The following is a 23,086-nucleotide window of genomic DNA, read 5'->3' as shown; positions in this document are numbered from 1 at the left end:
AAGCATATGGGACTTGTTTCTTTAAAATTTAACGTATCTCTATATTTTTATAGAACCTTCATAAACCCAATAAAAGGCCCAAACATGAAGTAGATTTCTTTTTTGTTTGACAGCATGAAGTAGGTTGTTTATTTTGGTATTACAAAAAGTTGATATTAGTTTTTTTTTTTCTTTTGGTCGACATTCGACAAAGTTGATATATATTAAACCACATCTCTGGGCTGAAAGTAAGGCTTGTGTGGATGCAAAGAGGGATAGTTCTGAAAGTAAGGCTTGTGTGGTAGATGGTAGTATTACAACAGAAAAGAGGTTAGGCATTTTATCACAGCTAGTAGAGAGGTACTCAATTAATGAACCGTAGCATTTGAATTTCAACTACTACAGAACTTTGAATAGAAGTGTAGGCAATTTTTTTGAGTAAGAAATTCGATAATGTGACTGAATAAGGATGATAGGCTGTTAAGATTAATTATGTAATTCAGTAACAAATACTAGAATATGGAAATCTTGAAGATAAGTTTGGTATTCTACAAACATGTAAAGCAACAAAACTTTGACATAAAAACATTCGAATGCAAACACAGTGCCACAGTTTAAGAATCCAGGTTGATAGTGCGATATTAAGAAAAAACTTTAAAGGAGTTCGAGTCATAAACTTGGCTTTCTAAGAGGTCTCTACGTCTGAGAGATCCAAACCTTCTTGGTAAAGCTCAAAGTCAATAGGGCTCCATCTGCAGACCAAGGTCAGCTTGAAAGTAGACAGTTTCTTTCCCAGCAGACGCTGCACAAACAAGTATAAGGAAAACATTTCAGAAAACAAACAAATTTAAAGGAAAGGGTGAAGGAATACAGACGTCTTATTACCAAAATGTGGGCTGATTCTGGCGAAAGAGGTTTTCCTTCTTCACAAACTACAAAGTCAGAGATCAACTCCACAGTACCTACATAATAATAAATCAGCAAAAAGAAATGAGTTTTTCGATTTAAGATAAATTGCAAAATAATGTGTATGAGAGAGAAGAATATTAAAGATGGTGTGACGAAAAACCTTTGTTTAGTCGAACGGGCATCTTCTGCTTCCGAAGAAACGGTTCCATATCATGTGTGAACTGTTCTAGAGGACCTTCCTTCAATTCAACCTGATCATTTCGGTGATACCAATACAGTAATTAAGCTGAAGAAACGTTTTTGAAATAACAGAGAGAAGCAGAGGCTGATCATAGTCAAGACTGTTTGCTGATCTAGAATAAAACAATATATAGAGATGGCACAAGTTTCTGTTCACAAACCGTTTCTGCTGCAATTCTTCCGGTCTTTGAAAAGTATGCATCCTCATAAGCATTAAATAAGCTGCAAAACAACAAGAAAAAAAAACATCGCAAAGAGTTAAAACAAAGAGACATGGATACAATTCAAGCCCCTACCTGTAGTTTTCACCAAAGCACAAGAGGGAAAAAGAGAGGTTTCAATAGAGATACCTTTCCACCTCTTCCTTTGGCATATCAGTAGCAAGAAGTCCAGCATTACCATTAATCAACTGAAACAACATACCACAACATATGTAAATCAATCTGACAAAAAAAAGGGCCATTTAACATAAAACAACCATTGTAAGAAGCAGGGGAGTAAACAAACCTTGGAGACTTTGTAGAGACCAGAACGGATTTCATCAGAAGCCGAGCGACCAAGAGCAACCTGCATAACTTTATTCGAACCAAGGAAGAACCTAGACAAAAAAAAAAAATAAGAACCAAGTCAGTCATATCACCAAAATCATAATCAAACACTAAAATGTAAAAAAAAGATACTTATGCTCTTCAATAACTATCTCAATAACATCCAAGTAAACACCAATCAACAAGAAGGAAGCTGACCTTCCATTGTGCATAAACTGCTGTCTAAACTCATTGAATTTGATATTTCTCATGTTTTCAAAAGAGAAAACATAGACAGAGGAATATTTTTCAACAGACTCCCTAATTGCATTCACAATAGTCTCCTTATGATCTCTTCCTTTCTTCTTCGTCTTGGACAAAGTCACTGCAGCACAAAAAAATCAAGAACCACCCTTTAGTTAACCATACCATAAGAAACTATGAAAAAACATTAGAAAGTCCAAAACTTTAGAGTCTTTTTCAAAAGGGTTCATCTAAAAAAACCTAACAAAACCCTAAAACCCTTGACGGCGGCTACCAAAACAAGTATTAACAAAGAAGCAATGGTTCCGACAATAGAATCAAGAAAGAGTGAAGGAAGGAAGAAAGAGTTCAAACCTGGTCTGTCTCGCTTCGATTTAGGCATAGCTAAGGTTTCAAATGTTTGTTTGAATGTAAGTGAGAGGAACGAAAGGAAACGGCTTCTTTGTTTCTTAAGGCTCCTTTCACTTTTCTTCAGGGAGACTGAAACCCTCGTTCCCTTCTCTGCTTTTAATTCGCACCTCCTTTTCTTTTTAATCTGGACCCCTAAATTAACCCGACCCGGATCCGGCCCGTTTCAGGCCTTTATTGTTATCATAAATATGGGCCAAATTTTGTTTTTATTCGAGGGTGGTTCTTCTTGATACTTGATAGTCAATATAATTTGGAAAATAAACTTAAATTACAATGGATTATAACGCCAACCAAAAAAAAAAAAGAAGAATAAATCTAGATGAATTGTTAATCGACTTAGATGCAATATTGTTGTTGAATAGAATTGAATGAGAGAAACTGGCGTGGCGAATGCATGGTTTCATGGGTAACTTCATCACGCTATTTTCCAAAAGCGCAGCCCTATTGGGACGCTCGTAGTGTGTAGTGTAGACACTTGGTTCCCTAATTAAACACCAACATGCATGTTTATAATTATATATAGAGTGGCCGAGTTACACACACGGCGTATAGATAGATATTCATTTCTCTTAAGCATTCAACTTATTTTTTCTAGACTTCTGGTGAAAATGGTGCTTGCAGATGGGCTCAAACCGGTGGTACTGATGCTGGTGGTTCAGGTCGCTCAAGCCGGAGTCAACATTTTCTTCAAGTTGGCCATAAGCAGTGGCGTAAGCCTACCTATTCTCATCGCTTATCGTTTCCTCTTTTCCACCGCCGTTATGGTTCCTCTTGCTTTTCTCTTTAACCGGCAAGTTATTTCCTACACTAGCTAGTATGAATGACCATTTTAAATTATTGGAGGCCATATACAAATTTGGCTGTGTCCTATCTTCCCCCCCCTTCTCTCTTCGATATCTATAGCATCCATCGAAAATCGAAAACAAAAATATATAATTCCAAAATATTAAGTAGAAGTAGATCATGTTATAATACTAAAAGTCTCAATTTCCTTTGTCTTTTTTTTTGTGTGTGTTTATTTTGTCTACTTGAATGACTTACATATATGGATGGACGTTTATGTTCATCAAGTTTTCATGCATGATTCGGATGTTAATTTTGCTATTCGGTTATTAAAAGTATATCAACTAATGTTTTATATACAGGGGGAAGAAGGTAAAAATGACAGGGATAACTATCTTCCAAGGCTTCCTGTGTGGCTTATTCGGGTAAATAATTTCGAGAAGCAAATACTATACTCTTGAATCCACTGTATTTTCCAATCATAAACTGATTAGACTACATACATATAATACATGCAGAGGATCATTAGCATACAACCTATATTCCGAAGGTATGGCACTAACGTCGGCTACGTTTATGTCTGCAGTGGGTAATCTTTTACCCGCCGTAACATTCATCGTTGGCATCTCTGTAAGGTATTTTAAAATTAAATATTCGTTATTGATTGAGAGATCAAAATTTTCTAAAACGTTCCGGGTTCATATAAAATGCAACTTTCGTAGCGATTAATAATGTACGTAGATGTATTTATCATATATGTATCATATAGGTTGGAGAGATTAGATTTAGGAACAATGGCAGGGAAAGCAAAGGTATTTGGGACATTAATGGGAATAGGTGGAGCAATGTTGTTCACCTTCTACAAAGGTTTTTCCATTGATTTCTTGAAGTCCAACATTAACCTTCTACCCAACACTAGAAGCAGTCATGTGGCTTTGTCGACGTCCCACCAAGTGTTGGGAGTCTGTTTAGCCTTCGCTGGTTGCATCTCTTATTCCATATGGATCATCATACAGGTGAGCAAATTAGCATGCATAAACACTAGGTTTGTTGTGATGGGCCGATCGACAGGTTAGGTTGGCTCGCGAAGATAACCCTATTTTATCAAAAAAAAAAATCCGAGCCACTCCAAACCAAGTTCGGTCCAATTCAAGGCTACAGATGCCGAGCACAATCCGTCGAATCAACCACTTTTTATTCAATTTTTTTTCGGGTTAGCCAAATTTTAGGATCAAGCATGTATACCTGAAGGCTGAATCAACGCTCAATATGGGCTAGATATAAAACGTGCTTGACCATATACACATGTGCGCAGCATGCATTGCTAATAGGATTGTTGTGTTAGGCTGAACAGTCTTGTCTTTGATGGGTCGACTCGCGGATGTACTTGTTTTCTACTGAAATAAATCAGAGGTGGTCTGAACCGGGGGTCTAATTTAGGACTAAACATGTATATAAAAATCAAGGCCCAAATTGAGATGCATTTAAAGCGAACCTGATCTAGGCTGACATTTATGCTCATTACAATAACCCTTGATATTATAGTGATTACATGTCGTATCTAGACATTCATTAATACTAATATGAATCACTTGACTTGAATGGCATACACATTTTTTCAAAACATAATCTTGCGAGATACATTAGCATTCACAAAAACTTGAAAGAAATAATATTAAAACGTAAAAAAAAACAGAAAAATGGATCTTAGATGTATCTGCAAGTTTTAGAATTACAACTACATTATATAGGACTCAGTAACTTTATTCATCTACTAAATAAGTAAATAGTAGCTTTGAACCGTTATTTAAATTTATCCTTTTATTCAACTTAAAATTATTTTCGTTTTATTGATTATGCTATTCAGTTATTGATGTCCGGTACGTATACCCATCAATTTCATTATTTTCTTAAATTACCAAATTAAGAATTTCATTACATTACAGGCAAAGATGAGTGAAACATTGCCATGCCAATACACTAGTACAGGGTTGATGAGCGTAATGGGTTTCTTTCAGTCAACTATCTATGCGTTGTGCGTGGAGAAAGACTGGACGCAATGGAAGCTAGGGTGGGACATAAGGCTATGGACAGCTGCATTTTCGGTATCGATCCAATTTTTTTATGTCACTTTTTTGTATATGTTATTATAAACCTCCGAGTATTGACATATAAATTACTAACAAATGCATGGTTTGAATTAAAACAATGAAAACGATTAGGGAACAATAGGAACAGCTCTAATAGTAACACTAACGGCAATTTGTGCGAGGCTAAAGGGTCCACTCTTTGTAGCCGCTTTCAACCCTCTCATGCTCGTAATTGTAGCCCTGGCTGGTGCTTTGTTCTTGGACGAAATGCTTTATCTAGGAAGGTAAAAGACAATACATTTGTTAAGAGTTACATAATGTTTCACTTATAGTATTTTCAAAAGTTTCAGTGTATTGGGAGCAATATTGATTGTATGTGGGCTATATGTTGTGATATGGGGAAAATGTAAAGAGTTGAGTGGATTAGTTCCGTCTGGCGAAAGCAAAACACATAAATCGCTCGAGATTATTGTTGCTAGTGCTAACCATGGTGGCTCGATCTCTGGCTGAAATGAAAACGATAGAAAATGACACTAGTGAAAGAAAGGATGTTAATATGCCGTTGATATTATCAGTTTTATTTATTTTCAAATCGTACTATATAACATAGTGAAATCAATTTCTTATTTAGTTCAATTAATTTTCTGTGAAATGATATATAGTACATCAATATTTTCAATTAATTTTCTTTTTATGAAATTTTATTTAAATTTTGCAAACAGTCGTAACAGATCTACAATTTATATTTGGAGAGAGTTTTTCTTAGGTATAATGTTATCATTAATTTGGGTCAGTATGCAGAACTTTTTTAATTTTCGGTAATTCTTAAAATATGTACGTATCGCGATACTTGCTTTTTCATTTTTGGATGTATCATCTTTAAAACAATGCGCAAGTCACATGAATGGAGAGTAGGAACGGAAGAGAAATCCAAACCCAAAACTTCCAAATTTGGATATTTACCAAATGTATAGCTTTTTACGTACGCACGTTGCTTACTGACAATAATGAGTTAGGAGCCTTTAACTCTCTTCTGGATTTCTTATATGTGGCAAAGCAATCGTGGGGAAGCCACAAAGCATGCTTAGAACGTGTCAACGTCAACCTAATATGTTACTTTTATTTACATCTTGTTTAAATTCACATGTGTAGTATTATTTAAAAGTTAATAGCACCGAACAAGTTGCTGCATTGTGATTTTGGCTCAAATAGTAAAACGCATTATACCAGCGTACAAGAATGTTCGGCATCGAGTATCGATGTACTGTGTACATGTCCAATATATTTCTACTCCTTTTATAATAAGATGCTTTTTGCAAAAAGAAAAAAGAAAGAAGATTCGTTACTAGGAAACGCTCTTGATAGCTTGTGGAGGTAGTACTCGAACGATAATTAGTTTCTTCTTGTTTTTTTCTGCATTACGTCTTCACTTTGTATTCTGTTATCCCTTTGATCATGAATATATATTTCAACACATAATTTCTTTCTTTTTTATTTTATACACATTTAATAAGAAGGTTCAATCGTTTAGAACTTTGCTTATTAAGTCACAAGTTTCCATAAACATGCATTTGAATCTCACATTTTCTTATATCACTTAAATTGTTCACGGTCTCTACAACTAAAGTGGAGCACAATGAAAAAGGTATAGAGGTAGGACTAAATCCGAAAACACCTTGGCTAGATAAATAAGGCTGATCATGAGCTCAGGAGCACTGGATAGTTTATGGTTAGAGTGTGTATCAAAGTAAAAACCAGAAACTGTGGGGCGAATCAGCTAGAAAAATGAAGGGTGTAATTTCAATGGTGGCGGTTCAGTTTATGTTCGCAGGGATGTTCATCTTGTTTAAGATAACGGCCCATGATGGTACGAACCTCAAAATCCTTGTGGCTTATCGTCTCTCCTTCGCTACTCTTTTCATGTTTCCCCTCGCCCTCATCTTCCAAAGGTTTCCTATTATTATTTATTCTTACATTTTAATTGTTATTTATGTGCATTTTCAATCACATAAAGCTTACTAGGCGAAACGCCAAATTTAACATATTCGGACAAATTAAAGAAAAAACATATACTCGAAGGACCTTTGAATATTACCAATTTAAGCAAGTCATTTGTGTTCATTCATATTTGATTTAATTTTATTTTGGATTCCACGTGATCAGGAAGAAGCGGCCAGAATTTACATGGAGGCTGCTCTTACTAGCATCTCTTTCGGGGTTGCTTGGGTACTCAGAAACTAGTACTAACTATTCAATTTTTAGCCGAGATTTTGCGATTTTTATTTGTTTATCTATATATGGCGAGAATATACTGAAATATATATATCAAACTCCATAGACAAAACAGTGTTGCAGTGTGTATTTTTAATGAATGTTGGGCACTTGGGCTTCCCAAATTGCAACAAAAATCATTCATTTGAAGTTTTGAACCTAGAGCACCCATAGAATTATTTTTGCATGGTGATAAATTATAATAGTTTCAGGTTTTTTACTACTTTACAGAGCGGCGATACCAAATATTCTCTATTTGCCGGGTCTGGTTCGAACATCAGCGACGTTTTCAGCTGCGACCAGCATAATAGCCCCATTGATCACCTTGGTATTGGGTTTGGTATTTAGGTTAGAGTCGTTAGACACATCAAACTTTAATTCATCAATTTTTGAAGTAGTACAATCTATTATTCCCTTCATTTAATTATATTTTTTTTTTGAATACATAATTATCAAATTTTAATATATTTCGAAAGCCGAAGAATATTATCAATTCTTAACAAATTTTCACACTTGTTCCATTGGTTAAAGATTGGAAATATTTTTCAGCTGATGAAAACTTAAAGGCTATATGGTACTTTTTATTCTTACTTAACATCCGTTCGATTTGTCATTGGGCCAACAGGATGGAGACTCTACGGCTGAGATCGAACGAAGGGAGGGCTAAGCTGGTGGGGACGCTGCTTGGTGCCGGTGGAGTCCTCGTGTTTATATTCTATAAAGGTGGTGAGATTCATATCTGGTCAACACACGTTGACTTACTCAAAAGCTCGAATGCTGGTCAATCATATGGCCGAGCCACTACGAACCACCACGTCTCAATCCCAGGGGTTCTTATGGTTCTTGGCAGTAACGTTTCCACCTCACTTTGGTTACTATTGCAGGCAAGTGCTACTACTATACACTACTACCAAAAAAAAAGTAATCCTTGTTTACACATTAATATTCGAATAAAACATTGTATAAACTAGAATATAATTGACAAAACAGAGCTATTATATCGTTACATATGTATGTGCCATAATAAGATGTAAATTTTGCTAAGAATTGGGACATAAATTGACAAGTGTAGTTTAATGTAGAAGAGATAGTGGAATAATAAAAATTTTGAACGTTGATAAGAAGTTGTAAGACAACACAAAATCTTGGTTTCTAGGCAAAAATAGGCAAGGAACTTGGAGGGCTTTATTGGAACACAAGTCTGATGAATGCGGTTGGAAGTTTTGTGTGCGTGATTGTTGCTCTCTGTTCGGATTGTGACTGGAATCAATGGCGATTAGGATGGAACATTACCCTCTTAGCTACACTTTATTCGGTAAAACAATCTAACATATGATAAAGGATCGGTTAGAGATGCACCTATAATTGCGTATGTATATATTGTGTTACACGTTTTTATTTTGACTGTCCGTTTATGTGTAGGGAATCGTGGTTTCCGGAATGGTCGTGCCTCTGGTTGCATGGTGCATCGCAACAAAAGGAGCATTATTTGTTACGGTGTTTAGCCCTATAAGGCTGGTGATCGTAGCCCTGATCGGATCATTTGCTTTAGAGGAAACGCTGCATTTGGGAAGGTATATCAAACTCGATCCTGTGTCGACTAAACTATTTTGTGTGAATCTCTTATTCAATTTCATTCTTTTTATTTTGCGAAACTTACAGTATAATCGGTGCCATGATAATGGTGGGAGGAGTATACCTAGTGGTATGGTGTAAAGCGCAGGAAAAGAAGAATGGCTCTACGAAATCGAACCATATTGTAACAAATAAAAATATCAAAGAAATAGACCTTGTCAATCTCCCAGCTATAAATAGAGATGTCCCCTGAATCCACCATATGGTTACAGCATCATATATAATTTGAGTCCATAGAAAGTAGGATCGATATGTGAATATCCATCCATATGATTGCCTGAATTGGTGTTAATTAGCCTCTGTAGTATCTCTCCAATTTCAGAGTGACTTCGGTATTATAACACAATTATAACTTTATGGTTATTACCTCTAAAATGCTATGTTCTATTTCTAGTTTGTTTCATTGTCTAAGTTGTAGATTCGTCGTAAGAAATTATGACAACTAATCCTCCACAAGATTACATATCATATTTTATTTTTTTGAAGTGATTAGTCTTCATACATGTGGTTTCATCTACCGTTTAATTATTACTATTTTCTTCGGCTCGAGGCTGGAACTCAAAGCAAACATCATATATTTTTGCATGTGCGAAGTAACTATCAAATGATTAGTGAATTTATCTGTGTTTTCGTGCTATGTATAGTATACTGTAGATTTTCACTTTGATATACTGTAAATTATCCAATTAAGTTTCACAAAAAAAAAAAAAAAACTAAGTGCATGAGCATGACTTTATTAATTAGTCCACCGTTGTTGCCAAAAGAAAATTATTTATTTAGTCTACCGTCGAAGAAAAGAAATAGCAGTAGACAATTTTTGAAGTAAAATAAAAGGGATAGATAACGTTAGGAGAGGAATCATGACACGTGAACATGCACTATCGGTCAAACCTGGCAACGGGGACATTTCTTTAAATACCCACAAAATATCACTTTAGAAGAGAGAAGGAAAAAACAAAAACAAAGAAGATCTAAGAAGAAGAAAAGAGAATGATGAAGAAGCAAGTGACAATAGTGGCGGCTCTTATGATTCTGATGGCTTTATCTTCCAACTTGGATATGGTTGCTGAGGCTCAATTAGGCCCCGGAGACTGCTACGACGGTTGCTCCACCGCCTGCGTCCAACGTGACCGTGAGTACTCTCTTCTTTATTATGAATTGACCCCAAAAAGGTTTCTCTATTCTTTTGTATAATTCCTAGTCGATCTTCTCTTTTCTTCAGCGAGAAAGACGTCCCGGTGCGATCGCAAGTGCTCCATTCGTTGTGGCCCAGGTATATTTATGAAAACCGGATCCGTACCGGACCGGTCTGTTTAATTTGTAGCAACCCCTGATTAACCGGTCGGTTGAGGTTATAGAATATTTTGCCTGTAACAAGAGATTGAATTTTCTGACTTGTATCTGAATTGAAAAACCAAGAGGGGACTTGGAACTGATGTTGATGTACTTTGTAATTGCAGATGCTGTCAGGGCAAGAGAGACTGGTGTTTGAAACTCTTTTTATTTTACTATGATCCCAATAAATTAAATTATGTTGTAATATTTTTCTTTTAAACGTATCTCTGTAAAACATATTCTGTATTAGTTACGACTCACTATTTTAATTTGATAAAAATTTGTTTTCTATAGTAAATTAAATATTCGTTGTCAGTAATTTTATGATTTTAAAAGACTAGTGGCCGAGCCTGAAAAATTATTTATGGGTGTCATAATTTTTTTTTTTCAAAAGAAAAGGTTATATTAAAACAATGTTACTATAAAAGTTCATTATAAATATAAATTCTAAGCTCACTCATACTTTAAAAACATTCTAAAGATGATGATGAAAGAGGAAGAGTCCAAGTTTTTGAAAAATTATACTTTTGCCGTTTAATGATTTAATCAACTTATAGTTATGTTTAATTATACAAATATACAATCGATTAAAATTTTGTTAAAGTTAAACCCAATAGTTTGTCTAAAAAGCCTAATGATCATATGTTAATATCTTACAATTATAGAAAAAACTTAATAGAAAACGAGATATGAAAAAATCTATTTTTATTTGAAGGGTATCAACAAAATTTGAGAGAGGTGTCAACAGGTTTGCTTCAATATGTGCAATTAAAGTTTTTAATAAAAGCTAAACCAAAATTTATAATTTTATGGGTGTCATATGACACTCCTAATATTTCTCTACCTCCTCTAATATTCTATGTGTAATATTGTAAAGAAAATTTAAATACAAACTATGGTAATTTTTTCTTGTATTATATACATTTTTTTTAATAAATAGAAAATAGTAATATAAATTAGTTTTATTTTCAAAATATTGATAGCTTGAAAATAAATGTTGGGACTTAATTTATATATATATATATATATATATATATATATATATACCTACTATTGATTTGTGTCCCATTTTCAAGATGTATAAGAAGCCTCTTATTTATTATGGTAAAACTTACAACTAAACAAAAAATAGATTGTTAGGTGAAATTATCTTTGAAATTAATTTAATCGATGTGAAATTTAGAATTCAAAATTTGATTGGATATAAGCTAACGTGTCAAAACAAAAATTGGTATTTAACACCCATCAATATTTATTCAATATATATTTCTTCACCAAGTGATGCTAGTTTGAGTTTCCTTCATAACACCCCAAAAAAGTGGGTATCAAACATCGGCCAATATTTATTCACCAATAGGCCCGATGCCCGTTCCCTTCTATTTTTTCTCATTGATAATATTATGATATAAAGTAAAAATGAGTCACTAGTCACTTACACATCACAATTTTGCTTTATGTAAACCTCTATTATGATTTAACCACTTGTTCTTTTTTCCAAAAGNAAAAGTGGGTATCAAACACCGGCCAATATTTATTCACCAATAGGCCCGATGCCCGTTCCCTTCTATTTTTCTCATTGATAATATTATGATATAAAGTAAAAATGAGTCACTAGTCACTTACACATCACAATTTTGCCTTACGTAAACCTGTATTATGATTTAACCACTTGTTCTTTTTTTCAAAAGAGACATAACAAAGAAAAGCATAGACTCAAATCCCATTTAGTGTACATTTTCCCCACATGAATTCAAAATGAAAGAGATATCAATAAGAAAATAGATACTAACAAATATAGACATTCATTCAGACATTATGCTTACTCATGGATTTATAAGCTCAAATGTATGAGTAAAACGTAGTAGAGAAATACACACTCATTCTTTTCCTAAACTTTGTAATGTACCCTCCAAATATCACATCAACCTCCATGCTTGTGCGTGAAGACGACTGTATAGACTCTCATCAACAATTTAGGAAATCTCTCACGGTAACATTCCTCTATCATTGTTCCCCTATAAAGTGTCTGAGATATTATAAAATTCAAAATAAATCAATCAACGTTTGTGTGTATTATGATTTCAATGATTTTTAATTATTATGAGGCAAACCTTATGTTTGTAGGAAGTTGTATGAAGTGATTGTGTTAGTTCCTAATTAGTCATACCAAGCGGAAAACAATTGAATACATCAATTTATCAGTGTACCCCAGTCCATAGCAAGTCCTATAACATGTTGCTTTTAGACATTTATCGAACTTTTTATCATTTGTTCAGCTGATTTTTGTGTCTCTATTATTTCACTAACATTCTTAAATAAAACCAACTTCTTACCGAAACTCCAAAACACTAGATCCTGTAATGCATAAGTTACAATGATAAGGTTACAAAGCAAGAGGTCGATCAATTTGGTGATAAAAGCTTTAAATATCATAATAAACCATTAAACGAAAATAATTAGGTGTAATATGCAACAATGTGGCAAAAATAATACTAGCTTCTTCAGTTTTACAATGGTTGAGCGCGAGTTTATTTGAGGTATTGCGCTGTGAAGAGCTCCAAACGGATGCTCAACCAGAGTTAAGAAGTAAAATAATATGCAACCAAAACTAAAGAAATCCACTTTTGAAGTTTCCATAGCTCCAACAACACCATGGAGTTGCGTTAAATTATTGCACTTAATTTGTTTTTGAGGTTGAAAACCTGTTCTATAATGGCCTGCACAAAGAGACAAGTTAGCATATTCAACAAAACAAATTAACTTATATATTCATCTAAACAAATTAACTTACGTATTATTTTAATTTTAGATGTTTAATTTGATGCAAATAAGTTTGGTGAATGGTACATAAATCAGCAATCTTTGTAGTCATGGATTTGCTTCCATACACTATGACTACGTTATGTGGGTAATCATGTTCAAAAAATTGGCAATGAATTTCTGACAAATATTTCTAACAGATTTTCCACAAACTAAAAATAATAATTACAAAATATAATTAAATTGCATAAATTCATTAAAAATCAAAACATTTTAAATTCATAAAATTTAATTAAAATTCACAACTAATAATTTTGTCGTAAGAAATTTTGCAGAAAATTAAAAGGAATATGAAAGGAAAATTGTGGAAGGATTTTGGTAAAAAAGTTTCCGTCAGTTTTTTCTTACAAAGACAGAGTCGTCGGAATATTTCCAATAATAACAGCTACAATGATTGATTGATATATACTATAATACCGGTTTGTATTAGATTTAAATTGTCTTGAGAACCGCCGGTCTAACTGAAAATTCACAGACTTTTTTTTTCACATCAAAAATCCATTCGTTAGGATATTGGAAAAAAAAACCCCTCCTAGGTTGCTAATTCATACGTCTTGTCTTCGTCGTTAGATCCAGATCTTGGTAGATCAAGCAATACATACTCGTTGGCATGCATGGCCCATTCTCAAACTTATTTTATCATTCCAACAAAAAGGCCTAGCTAGAATTGTTTTACCTGTATTAAAGGATTTTCAAATAGTACGTGGAATACGATAAATTTCCGCGATTGAAGTTAAGCTAGACTGTGTTTGTATGCTTTTGTTGCAATAACTAAGCAACACAATAATATACTAGCTAGGTTAGTAAAAAACAAGTAGGAAGCAATGACAAATATTACGCGACTTATGCAATAAAGACTTAAAGCATTTGATTTAGGTTATTTTTCTTATACATATAGGACTGTCTATCTCTGAATGAATTTGTATATGTAATATGTTATACGTCGGTGATCTATTGTTTGTAGGTTTTAACAGGGTTGGATATTTAAAAGGATAGGAAACGTAGGGAGATAAATCATGACGCGTGTACATATGGACAAGCGGTCAAACATGGCAACATTCCCTTTTTCCTTAGTTCTTTTATAAACTCACAAACAGATGGCCTTCGAAGAGAGGGAGAAGGAAAAAACGAAAACAAAGAAGACTTAAGGGAAAGAAAAAGGAGAAAAGATCGAGAGAGAGAGAATGATGAAGAAGCAAGTGACGATAGTGGCTGCTCTTCTAATTCTGGTGGTTTTGTTTTCCAACATGGATATGGTGGCGGAGGCTAAATTAGGCCACGGACCATATAGAAAGTTAGGCGCAGAAAACTGCTATGACGCTTGCACCACCGGCTGCGTCAATCCTGATAGTGAGTAATACTCTCTTCTTTCTTAATTTATCCTCAGCTTCCATGTATGATGTATGTATCCGTTTTAATGTTCTCTCTTTGTCAGATAAAAAGCTGATCCGATGCCATCACAAATGCTACGTGTGGCGGTATAGGTAAAAAATATTAAATCCATCGTCTAGTAGAATAATTCATGGAAACCTGATTCTACCGGACCGATATCTAGAATTGTGTATGGATGAAACTTAATAGTTAATATACCATGTTCGTCTACTAGAATCGGATCATAAGTTGTGGGACGTTCAAGGATGAGATGGTTTTGTAACTCTACGAAACCAAAAGGGAACTTGGAACTGATGTTGGTGTACTTTGTGTTCGCAGGAGCTGAAAAAGCAAGAGAGACTCGTGCTTAAACTTTATATTTACTAAAGACCCATATACATGTATTTGCAGGAGCTGATGTACTTTGTAACCAACAATAACAACAACTATGGCAAGATTGTAATAATTAAGCTGTATATATGCGCAAAAAAAAATTATTGGAATAGAATAGATTTTCAGAAAAAAAAAGAATCTTCATTATTAAAAAGAGTTTCTAAATAATGCAAATTTGCATTCGTAGCATTACAAAAATGAAAAGAACCTTTTCGACCCCCGATTCTCTATTAGTAAAACTGGTTTGCACACACACTTGAACCTCTACGGCTCTACCACTTGCACTTCTTGATCTACTACATACCCGAAGGATTTACTCTATCTGAAAAAGGATAAAGTAGAGGGATGACGGCTTGCTGACCGATCCAATCATGGTCCATCTGAATCATCAGAATATAAAATCCGTTAAAGAATTATGGATTGATTTGATAAGAAGTCTGTAAACCACGGAATACGAAATTTTGTAGACCGGTAATCGATAAGAATCTAATATTGATAAACCATGCATAAACTTGTTCAAGGTTCAAATTTGAGAAATTCTATAAGAGTGTTAAAAATCCAAAATTCTATGCTTAGTACTTACATTAATAAATAACGTTTTCCCAAAATATAATTTTAACTTAAACCTTTAAAGATCTCAGCTAAACTTTTCCCGAAAAGTATTTAATAAAGTATCTTAAATCGTTTTGATTTTTTTTCTTCTAAAAGTTCATAATTAATAACATACTAAGGGTTGAATGGGGTTAGGTATTTTTATTATACGATTTCACTGTATCGTTTCTTGAGAGATCTACCCATCTTCCAACATATAATTAAAATTTATGATATACATATAAGTATATAACTAACAAAATTTGACTTATGAAAAAGAATTGATGTGATGAAACATGCAGTACAAATCAATATCGAAATGATTTGTAGTATTATTATTCAGTGATAAGACTCCAAGTTCAACGGTGTAAAAAATCTCTCTATCAGTGTATAACAACAAATTGGTTAAAAAAGGTTTTTAAAACTTTTTATTTATTTATTTTGGTTTTGTGTTAAAGTCAAAACTATGGTTGGGTCTTCGCTTGATGCGAGGCGTAGGTCATGCGGCCTCGTGGACAATAATGTTTCACAATGTCCACTTATTACAAATTCATTCTCTCTCTCTCTCTCTCTTCCGTAGACAAATTTATAGTAACTTAAAAAAATTTGTCATAAAAGTTCGATAGAAAAATCCAACAAGGAAGAGAATTAGAGTAAGAAGAAAAAAATAAGGCATTTTGATTTGTAGATTTTTTAAATTAATATTTACATCTTTCAATTAGTATTTTCTTGCTGTCTCGTGAATGAAACTATTAAAGTATAAAATCAAGAAAAGCTCCTGCTGAGTACTACTGGAAACAAAACAAAAAAAAAGCAGAGAAAAAAAAGAGAAGACGACTTTATCTTTTTTCTGGTTTTTGTTGTTCTTCTTTGACTTTATGGGGTTCTTTTGTTTTTAGATTTAAGGAGCTCTTATAGATCTGCTTAAATCTCTGTGATCTTGTCTTTAATTCTTCTGTTTATCCGTAATTTCCGGAGGATTCTTGAGTTTTTTTTTTGTAAGCAGAAGACCCCTCAGATTCTGTACGTTTTGTTGCTTTTTTGCTGAGCTTCTGGATTTGGTCGGAAACAGGAAGCCTTAAGTTAAAAAAAAGAGAAGATTCTGGGGGTTTCATCAGCTTGTCTGAAAGGTTCATTCTTTTAATAACCCCTTTCTCCTTCTGTCTTTGATCTTTATGTTATCCAAAATCCCAGGTTCTTGTTGTTCTTGTTCTTGAATCTTTTGTGATAACAAAAAAAAAAATCAAGATTTTGACTTTACAGCACAAGTAGTAGTAAATCAGATGAGTAAGTTTCCTTTTTCGTAAATGATTCGGTTTGAATTTGATGACCTGATTTTTGTGGAAACTGTTTAATGCTCTTGATTTTTTTCATGTTACAAATTCGATACGGCTCTGTTATTTCCTGTTTAAGTAAGAGTATTAGCTGACATTTCCCAGTTAAAATATCTGATCTTTTTGCTTCAGCAGCAAATTTTGAGTCCTGATTTTGCATCCTATGATCTCAATTTTGGGGGCAGTGAATTATTATCATCAGATTCTCTTTGGTTAATTATAGCCCCTAAGAAAAGAAAAGAAAAAAGCTATATTGGGGACGTGAGCTAGTTTCTTTATTGGGCATGCGATGCTTGTATTGGATGTCTTTTCTTTCCTAAGCTTTAGCCGAGCTTCTTTCTCTTTTAGGCTCCACTTTACTTTTTTTCTTTGTTGGCTCCTTTTTCTTTTATTTCTTACTTATTAAGAAGATGATGATGACTCAGAATTGCTAACCTGAATGACTTTTTCTTCTTTCTTATGGGGGCTTATGATAATGGACAGTGAGTGGAGTCCTCTCCTATCCCAGTGTGTAGGTCTTTATAGGAATTGGGCATTTCTGGTTTGTTCTTGTTATTGAGAAGAAGAATCCTTTTGAAGAAAAAGAAAGAGAAATGTCGTTTAGGAGCATTCTTCAAGATTTGAGAGATGGGTTTGGGAGCTTGTCAAGGAGGAGTTTTGATTTCAGGCTCTCTAGTCTTCATAATGGGAAATCTCAGGGCTCTTCTTTCCGTGAGTTTTCGTCTTCTCGTGATCTCTTGTCGCCTGTGATAGTTCAGACAAGCAGATGGGCTAATCTTCCTCCAGAGCTACTCTTTGATGTGATCAAAAGATTAGAGGAGAGTGAGAGTAATTGGCCTGCAAGAAAACATGTCGTGGCTTGTGCTTCGGTTTGTCGGTCTTGGAGAGCTATGTGCCAAGAGATTGTTTTATGTCCTGAAATCTGTGGGAAGCTCACTTTCCCAGTTTCCCTCAAACAGGTTTGGTTTTTCTCTCCTTACGGTTTTGCTAGTTTAATTTGATGTTGTTTGGTTCAAACTACTAATGAAGAAGCTTATTTGTTTTGTGTTGTTAAAAAATTTCAGCCAGGGCCGCGTGATGCAATGATTCAGTGTTTCATTAAAAGGGATAAATCAAAGCTAACATTTCATCTTTTTCTTTGTTTAAGTCCTGGTAAGCTTTGTTCACACTTTAGTAAGTTGTTTGTTTTCTTGATTCACTTAGCTTTTGGCTAAATACAAATTGAATTATGTTTTTTTTTTCAGCTCTACTAGTGGAGAATGGGAAGTTTCTTCTTTCGGCTAAAAGAACTCGTAGAACTACTCGGACCGAGTACATTATCTCCATGGATGCTGATAACATTTCAAGATCCAGCAACTCCTACCTAGGAAAACTCAGGTTCGTTTTCAGTCCTTGCATCTCTTACTGCTCAATACTAGTAGTTTGCTACTATTGAAATTTATGGTTGTTTATTTCATTTTTCGTATAATCTTTAGTGTGCTCATTGAGGTTTCTTTCTCTCTCAGATCAAACTTTCTTGGGACAAAGTTCTTGGTGTACGATACACAACCACCACCAAACACATCTTCAAGTGCGTTAATCACTGATAGAACAAGCCGGAGCAGATTCCACTCCAGAAGAGTATCTCCTAAAGTCCCATCCGGAAGCTACAACATTGCTCAAATCACCTACGAGCTCAACGTGTTAGGCACACGCGGGCCACGGAGAATGCACTGCATCATGAACTCCATCCCAATTTCATCGCTCGAACCAGGCGGTTCGGTTCCTAACCAACCAGATAAACTCATCCCAGCTCCATACTCTCTCGACGACTCATTCCGCAGTAACATCTCGTTCTCCAAATCATCACTGGACCACCGCTCCCTCGATTTCAACAGTTCAAGATTCTCGGAAATAGGAATATCCTGCGACGACAACAACGAAGAAGAAGCGAGTTTCAGACCGTTGGTATTAAAGAACAAGCAGCCGAGGTGGCACGAGCAGTTGCAATGCTGGTGTTTGAATTTCCGGGGACGAGTGACAGTTGCATCGGTTAAGAATTTCCAGCTTGTAGCAGCAAGACAGCCGCAGCAGCCTCAAGGAACAGGCGGAGCAGCAGCAGCGGCTGCACAGCCTCACCCGGAGCAAGACAAGGTGATTCTCCAGTTTGGTAAAGTGGGTAAAGATATGTTCACTATGGATTATAGGTATCCGTTATCTGCGTTTCAGGCGTTTGCGATTTGCTTAAGCAGCTTTGACACCAAGCTCGCTTGTGAATAGAAGGAAACCACTCATCATCATTCATGCTAATCCCTTGTCTCTCTTTTATCTTATATGCTTTTTGGTTTTTTTTTTTGGGCAAATCAAAATGTCTCCAATACTCAGTTACTACTAGTGTGAGAGTCAGACGTCTACTCTTAACCCTCTTCTCTATTCTAAATCAGTTGAACATTTTAATGAGTAGTCTTTACTAAAGCTAATTTACACATTACTTGCTTCCAAGAACTCACGTTAAGAGACAACCGTGTACGATGAAAACAAGAAAGAACACAGCATGTGAAAGTTGTAATCAAAGTCTCTAATCTTGAACAAGAAGTTGAACTAAACGATGATAACATTAGCAAACCAACACAGTGGAACAAAATACAGAAAAAGTGAAGAAAAGAGTAACGATTCATGGTTCAAAGTCCACAAAAAGAATAGGGGAAATAAAGTCCACATTTATGAATATTTTAGTTATTTATTCTTTAGGGAAAACATGAATTGAAATAACAGAGTTGTCCTTTTCTACAATCTTTTAGTAGTTAATACTTATCTAATTAACATGTTTTTGTTGACCTTATTAGTATAAGATTTTGTTGTTTTCCTTAAGAGCATTTATATGATTTGATCTCAAAAGTTCCATTTCACCTAATTTTACTAAAAATAAAGCAAATACTAAACGTAACTACACATTTGTACATAGACAAAATAAGTATTCTCTATATCTATTCATGGTGTAAACAAAAAAAAACATAATCAACTATTTTATAAACTAATTTTACAAATCCTAACTATAAAACTGAATAAAAAATAATTAATCATTAGGTCAATTTCGGTTAAACGGTTCGGTTTCCTATAATTCGAATTGGAATTGGGTTCGGTACAGGTAAACCGTAAACCAATGCAAGAAGCGAAAAAGGTGTAAAAATCAAAGGTCCCGTAGTTGGAAAAAGTCAGAGAAACGTGAAGGAGGAGGAGGAGGAGGAGATGGTATCATCATCACTGTCATTATCTCACCATAATCTCTGGCCACCGGAACCTGGATCTACGGCGTTTCGAGGTCTCGCAACCGTCGTATCCTTACACGCCTGCCACCATGTTACCCGTCACCTCCGCCTTAGCTCCCATCTTCGCTCTTCCTTTCAGGTTCACCTTACTTCGTCTCTTATCTCTTACCTCTCCCCAGTTCGAGATTAATTGTAGCTCTTTCTGTTAAAATTGCCTCCTCTGATGCTTTTGATTATATGGAAATTGTGAAATTGCACAAGCTTTGAAGGTTAAAATCTCATTCTGTTTGATTCGACAGAAACTGCAGCTTTTTTCTGAAGCAGCGAGGTTGGAGTTTGCAAGATACCAAAGAGTGATTCTATTCAATGGAGCAAATCTTCTCAAGTCTAGAGTTAAATTGTCACCGTCTTCATCGTTTGTATGTTTCTTTAATGGTGGAGAGAGTAGGATTAATAACCCTAGAGGAGGAGGTGAGGAAGGATCATCGAACCATAAGGAGGTTACCAAGAGAAACACAGTTAACGGACGGCGATGGACCAATGTCCTCCTTGCCATCAACGTAATGTAATGTCTTTTTTGGTTTGATAATGTTTTTGCTATTTGAGGAATGCTTTTTGATCAGGTTATGAGCTACAAAAGGCTTATTATGGATTTCATTTTGTGTTAATGATGTCAGAATGTATATTGCACAAGTTGCATCAGATGGGAGAGTGCTTACATGGGGAGCCAAGGTAAACATATACAGAGACTTGATTAAAAATGTTGAGACTGTTTGTTTTCTTGTTGCTGCAAATTGATATATGTGGACGTCTCTTGTTGCTGCAGATAAACAGTTTAATCGAAAGAGGTCAGCTATGGAGACTGGCTACAGCTTCTGTTCTTCATGCGAATCCTATGCATCTCATGGTCTGTTTCTAAACCAATCTTTCAGCATTTGTTATTTCTTATCAATGCTGCTTACTGTATGTATGGCTAAACTGTTTGTTTCCTCTTGGGTTTTAGATAAATTGCTATTCTTTGAATTCTATTGGACCGACTGCTGAGAGTTTAGGTGGCCCAAAGAGATTTCTTTCCGTTTACTTGACATCTGCGATTGCAAGTAATTAATGGCTCATAGTCTTTCTTTGATGTGGATGAGTATGTTCCTTTGTTTCGAGTTTCCTGACTCACAGAACCCATCTTAAGAGTTCTAGGTTCTGCAATGAGCTACTGGTTCAACAAAGCGCCATCAGTTGGTGCTTCGGGTGCAATTTTCGGATTGGTAAGTCCCATAAAAACCATATGTCTTTGTTTCAGACTTCTCTCATACAGATGAAGTTTTGTTAAATGAATGTCCTGTTATCCTGGTAGGTTGGCTCGGTAGCTGTATTTGTTATAAGACACAAACAGATGGTCGGAGGTGGGAATGAAGATCTAATGCAGATAGCTCAAGTTATTGCTCTAAACATGGTAAAGAAAGAAAACTGCTACACCAGAATTATAAATTCGTATAATATCTCTCAAATTCTAACAAGCTTTGATCACTATGCAGACAATGGGTCTAATGTCCAGACGCATAGATAACTGGGGACATGTAAGTAATCCAATAGTTTTTTTTTGGATCAGTGACAGTGGTCTGACAAAAATATCTCTGATGAATTCAGATTGGTGGTTTACTTGGTGGAACTGCAATGGCATGGCTTCTAGGACCACAGTGGAAGTATGAATACACGACAAGAGATGGCCGGACAGTCTTCAAGGACAGCGCTCCTATTCCGCTTCTTTTGCGGTGGAGAAACGAACGGCGAGGACGGCTTTGATTCAAGACCAAAGGAAGCTGAACATTTCTCAGTGCCTAGTGAATATAAGGATGGATTGAATGATTTGATTCTTGGTTTAACGTATTCTATTGTAAAAGAATACTGTGGACCGGAAAGATCCTCTAGCATGATGAACTAATTACGAGTCCGAGCTTACGGCACACCTTGCATTCAAATAATTGATTAGTTCTTACGAAAGTTTGACTCCGATGGCAACCAAAACAAGGAAACAAAACATCTTTTCTCATTGACATGATTATTTTATCTAATTAACACCTTAAAGTTATAATTATTATTTAATGAAGAATACCAGTCTTAGACCTAGACCATCTCCAATGTATCTATTTTTTCCTCTAAAATAGAGTAACTCTATAATATAGCATGAGTTAGTGTAAAAAAATAGAGATGAGAATAGAGTTGATTCTATATATAGAGTAACATGGAGCACAATATTGCTCTATAATAGACTTTCAACTCTAAAATAGAGTAGGGTTAGAAATATCTTAGAGTTATAGATAGTTAAGATACTAATAGGGATGTTGTTAGGGGTAAAAAAGTCCAGTCCAACCCGAACACCTATCAGTCAAAACCCCAAATTTCAAAAAATCCTATGGGAGCTCTAATGGGTAAACCCAAAAAAACCCCATTAAATTTCGGGTTATCCGTGGGTACCCACATTATATATTGAATTTTTTATTTCTTTGAGATTTATATGTATTTGTATAATATTATTAATTTCATACGTAATCAGATGCTATTAATTTTAAAACTTGCTTCCTACGGTCAGATTTTCACAAAGACAACTGTTGAACCTTTCCCTAGACTGTGTACTGGACAAAATACTGATTTTATGAAAATTTAGAGGCAGCTTTTTCACATACTACCAATGAGACCTCAAGTCTATGCTAGGAAAAATATCCTTCTAAAGACTAGGAGACTTCATTCTCGGATAAAAAAACTACTTGTGTAGTATGTGAAAAAGCTGCCTCTAGGGATGAATGTGAAAAAACTGTCTCTTGTGTAGTATGCGAAAAAACTACTTGTCAAAAACTCAATAAACATCTTGGGAAGAATAATCATTACTT

At 34.9% G+C, this 23,086-nt stretch overlaps 5 protein-coding genes and 1 long non-coding RNA gene across 10 annotated transcripts; 5 read left to right on the top strand and 1 right to left on the bottom strand.

The window, feature by feature from the left end:
- Nucleotides 478-2,431, bottom strand: LOC104776725 (mRNA turnover protein 4 homolog). Its single transcript, XM_010500833.2, has 8 exons — nt 2,274-2,431; nt 1,875-2,040; nt 1,636-1,726; nt 1,479-1,537; nt 1,290-1,350; nt 1,049-1,139; nt 865-941; nt 478-781 (listed from the first exon to the last, which is right to left on the bottom strand). Exons 1-8 carry the CDS (start codon nt 2,299-2,301, stop codon nt 665-667), a joined length of 690 nt encoding a protein of 229 aa, XP_010499135.1. The 5' UTR covers nt 2,302-2,431; the 3' UTR covers nt 478-664.
- On the top strand, nt 2,878-5,839 carry LOC104776723 (WAT1-related protein At1g68170-like). Of its 5 annotated transcripts, none has more exons than XM_010500832.2 (7): nt 2,878-3,040; nt 3,476-3,538; nt 3,632-3,748; nt 3,883-4,129; nt 5,060-5,218; nt 5,336-5,487; nt 5,536-5,839. In XM_010500832.2, the coding sequence occupies exons 2-7, from the start codon at nt 3,492-3,494 to the stop codon at nt 5,711-5,713; spliced, it is 900 nt and encodes a 299-aa protein (XP_010499134.1). In that variant the 5' UTR covers nt 2,878-3,040; nt 3,476-3,491; the 3' UTR covers nt 5,714-5,839. The 5 variants fall into 5 exon arrangements, with proteins under 5 accessions (XP_010499134.1, XP_019099214.1, XP_010499133.1 ...); XM_019243669.1 differs by having other exon boundaries at nt 2,878-3,120; nt 5,616-5,839; XM_010500831.2 differs by having other exon boundaries at nt 2,878-3,120; nt 5,554-5,839.
- On the top strand, nt 6,563-9,500 carry LOC104776722 (WAT1-related protein At1g25270-like). The gene is made up of 8 exons (XM_010500828.2): nt 6,563-6,577; nt 6,888-7,152; nt 7,367-7,429; nt 7,706-7,822; nt 8,100-8,358; nt 8,631-8,789; nt 8,897-9,048; nt 9,137-9,500. The coding sequence occupies exons 2-8, from the start codon at nt 6,989-6,991 to the stop codon at nt 9,300-9,302; spliced, it is 1,080 nt and encodes a 359-aa protein (XP_010499130.1). The 5' UTR covers nt 6,563-6,577; nt 6,888-6,988; the 3' UTR covers nt 9,303-9,500.
- On the top strand, nt 14,384-15,210 carry LOC104776720. The gene is made up of 3 exons (XR_766149.1): nt 14,384-14,614; nt 14,700-14,748; nt 14,975-15,210. It is a non-coding gene; the product is annotated as an uncharacterized LOC104776720 (long non-coding RNA).
- On the top strand, nt 16,034-19,392 carry LOC104776719 (tubby-like F-box protein 10). The gene is made up of 5 exons (XM_010500827.1): nt 16,034-16,749; nt 17,437-17,912; nt 18,018-18,105; nt 18,198-18,330; nt 18,459-19,392. Exons 2-5 carry the CDS (start codon nt 17,547-17,549, stop codon nt 19,210-19,212), a joined length of 1,341 nt encoding a protein of 446 aa, XP_010499129.1. The 5' UTR covers nt 16,034-16,749; nt 17,437-17,546; the 3' UTR covers nt 19,213-19,392.
- On the top strand, nt 20,132-22,199 carry LOC104776718 (RHOMBOID-like protein 10, chloroplastic). Its single transcript, XM_010500826.2, has 9 exons — nt 20,132-20,340; nt 20,501-20,766; nt 20,879-20,933; nt 21,028-21,108; nt 21,205-21,301; nt 21,396-21,463; nt 21,553-21,651; nt 21,734-21,775; nt 21,846-22,199. Exons 1-9 carry the CDS (start codon nt 20,182-20,184, stop codon nt 21,999-22,001), a joined length of 1,023 nt encoding a protein of 340 aa, XP_010499128.1. The 5' UTR covers nt 20,132-20,181; the 3' UTR covers nt 22,002-22,199.

Source organism: Camelina sativa, chromosome 3 (genome assembly GCF_000633955.1).
Source record: "Camelina sativa cultivar DH55 chromosome 3, Cs, whole genome shotgun sequence".
Taxonomy (NCBI): domain Eukaryota; kingdom Viridiplantae; phylum Streptophyta; class Magnoliopsida; order Brassicales; family Brassicaceae; genus Camelina; species Camelina sativa.
The sequence above is the reverse complement of the archived record's forward strand: the minus strand, read 5'-3'. Positions and strand labels throughout refer to the sequence as shown.

Coding starts and splice junctions, on each gene's coding strand:
- LOC104776725 (XM_010500833.2), bottom strand. CDS start 2,301: ATGCCTAAATCGAAGCGAGACAGACCAG. Junction 2,041..2,273: donor ATCGAAGCGAGACAGACCAG/GTTTGAACTCTT, acceptor TTTGTGCTGCAG/TGACTTTGTCCAAGACGAAG. Junction 1,538..1,635: donor GTCTCTACAAAGTCTCCAAG/GTTTGTTTACTC, acceptor ATGTTGTTTCAG/TTGATTAATGGTAATGCTGG.
- LOC104776723 (XM_010500829.2), top strand. CDS start 2,939: ATGGTGCTTGCAGATGGGCTCAAACCGGTGGTACTGATGCTGGTGGTT. Junction 3,539..3,631: donor TTCCTGTGTGGCTTATTCGG/GTAAATAATTTC, acceptor TAATACATGCAG/AGGATCATTAGCATACAACC. Junction 3,749..3,882: donor ATCGTTGGCATCTCTGTAAG/GTATTTTAAAAT, acceptor TGTATCATATAG/GTTGGAGAGATTAGATTTAG.
- LOC104776722 (XM_010500828.2), top strand. CDS start 6,989: ATGAAGGGTGTAATTTCAATGGTGGCGGTTCAGTTTATGTTCGCAGGG. Junction 7,823..8,099: donor GTATTGGGTTTGGTATTTAG/GTTAGAGTCGTT, acceptor TTGGGCCAACAG/GATGGAGACTCTACGGCTGA. Junction 9,049..9,136: donor GAAACGCTGCATTTGGGAAG/GTATATCAAACT, acceptor CGAAACTTACAG/TATAATCGGTGCCATGATAA.
- LOC104776719 (XM_010500827.1), top strand. CDS start 17,547: ATGTCGTTTAGGAGCATTCTTCAAGATTTGAGAGATGGGTTTGGGAGC. Junction 17,913..18,017: donor TCCCAGTTTCCCTCAAACAG/GTTTGGTTTTTC, acceptor AAAAAATTTCAG/CCAGGGCCGCGTGATGCAAT. Junction 18,331..18,458: donor TCCTACCTAGGAAAACTCAG/GTTCGTTTTCAG, acceptor TTTCTCTCTCAG/ATCAAACTTTCTTGGGACAA.
- LOC104776718 (XM_010500826.2), top strand. CDS start 20,182: ATGGTATCATCATCACTGTCATTATCTCACCATAATCTCTGGCCACCG. Junction 20,934..21,027: donor TGCTTACATGGGGAGCCAAG/GTAAACATATAC, acceptor TTGTTGCTGCAG/ATAAACAGTTTAATCGAAAG. Junction 21,464..21,552: donor CGGGTGCAATTTTCGGATTG/GTAAGTCCCATA, acceptor TTATCCTGGTAG/GTTGGCTCGGTAGCTGTATT.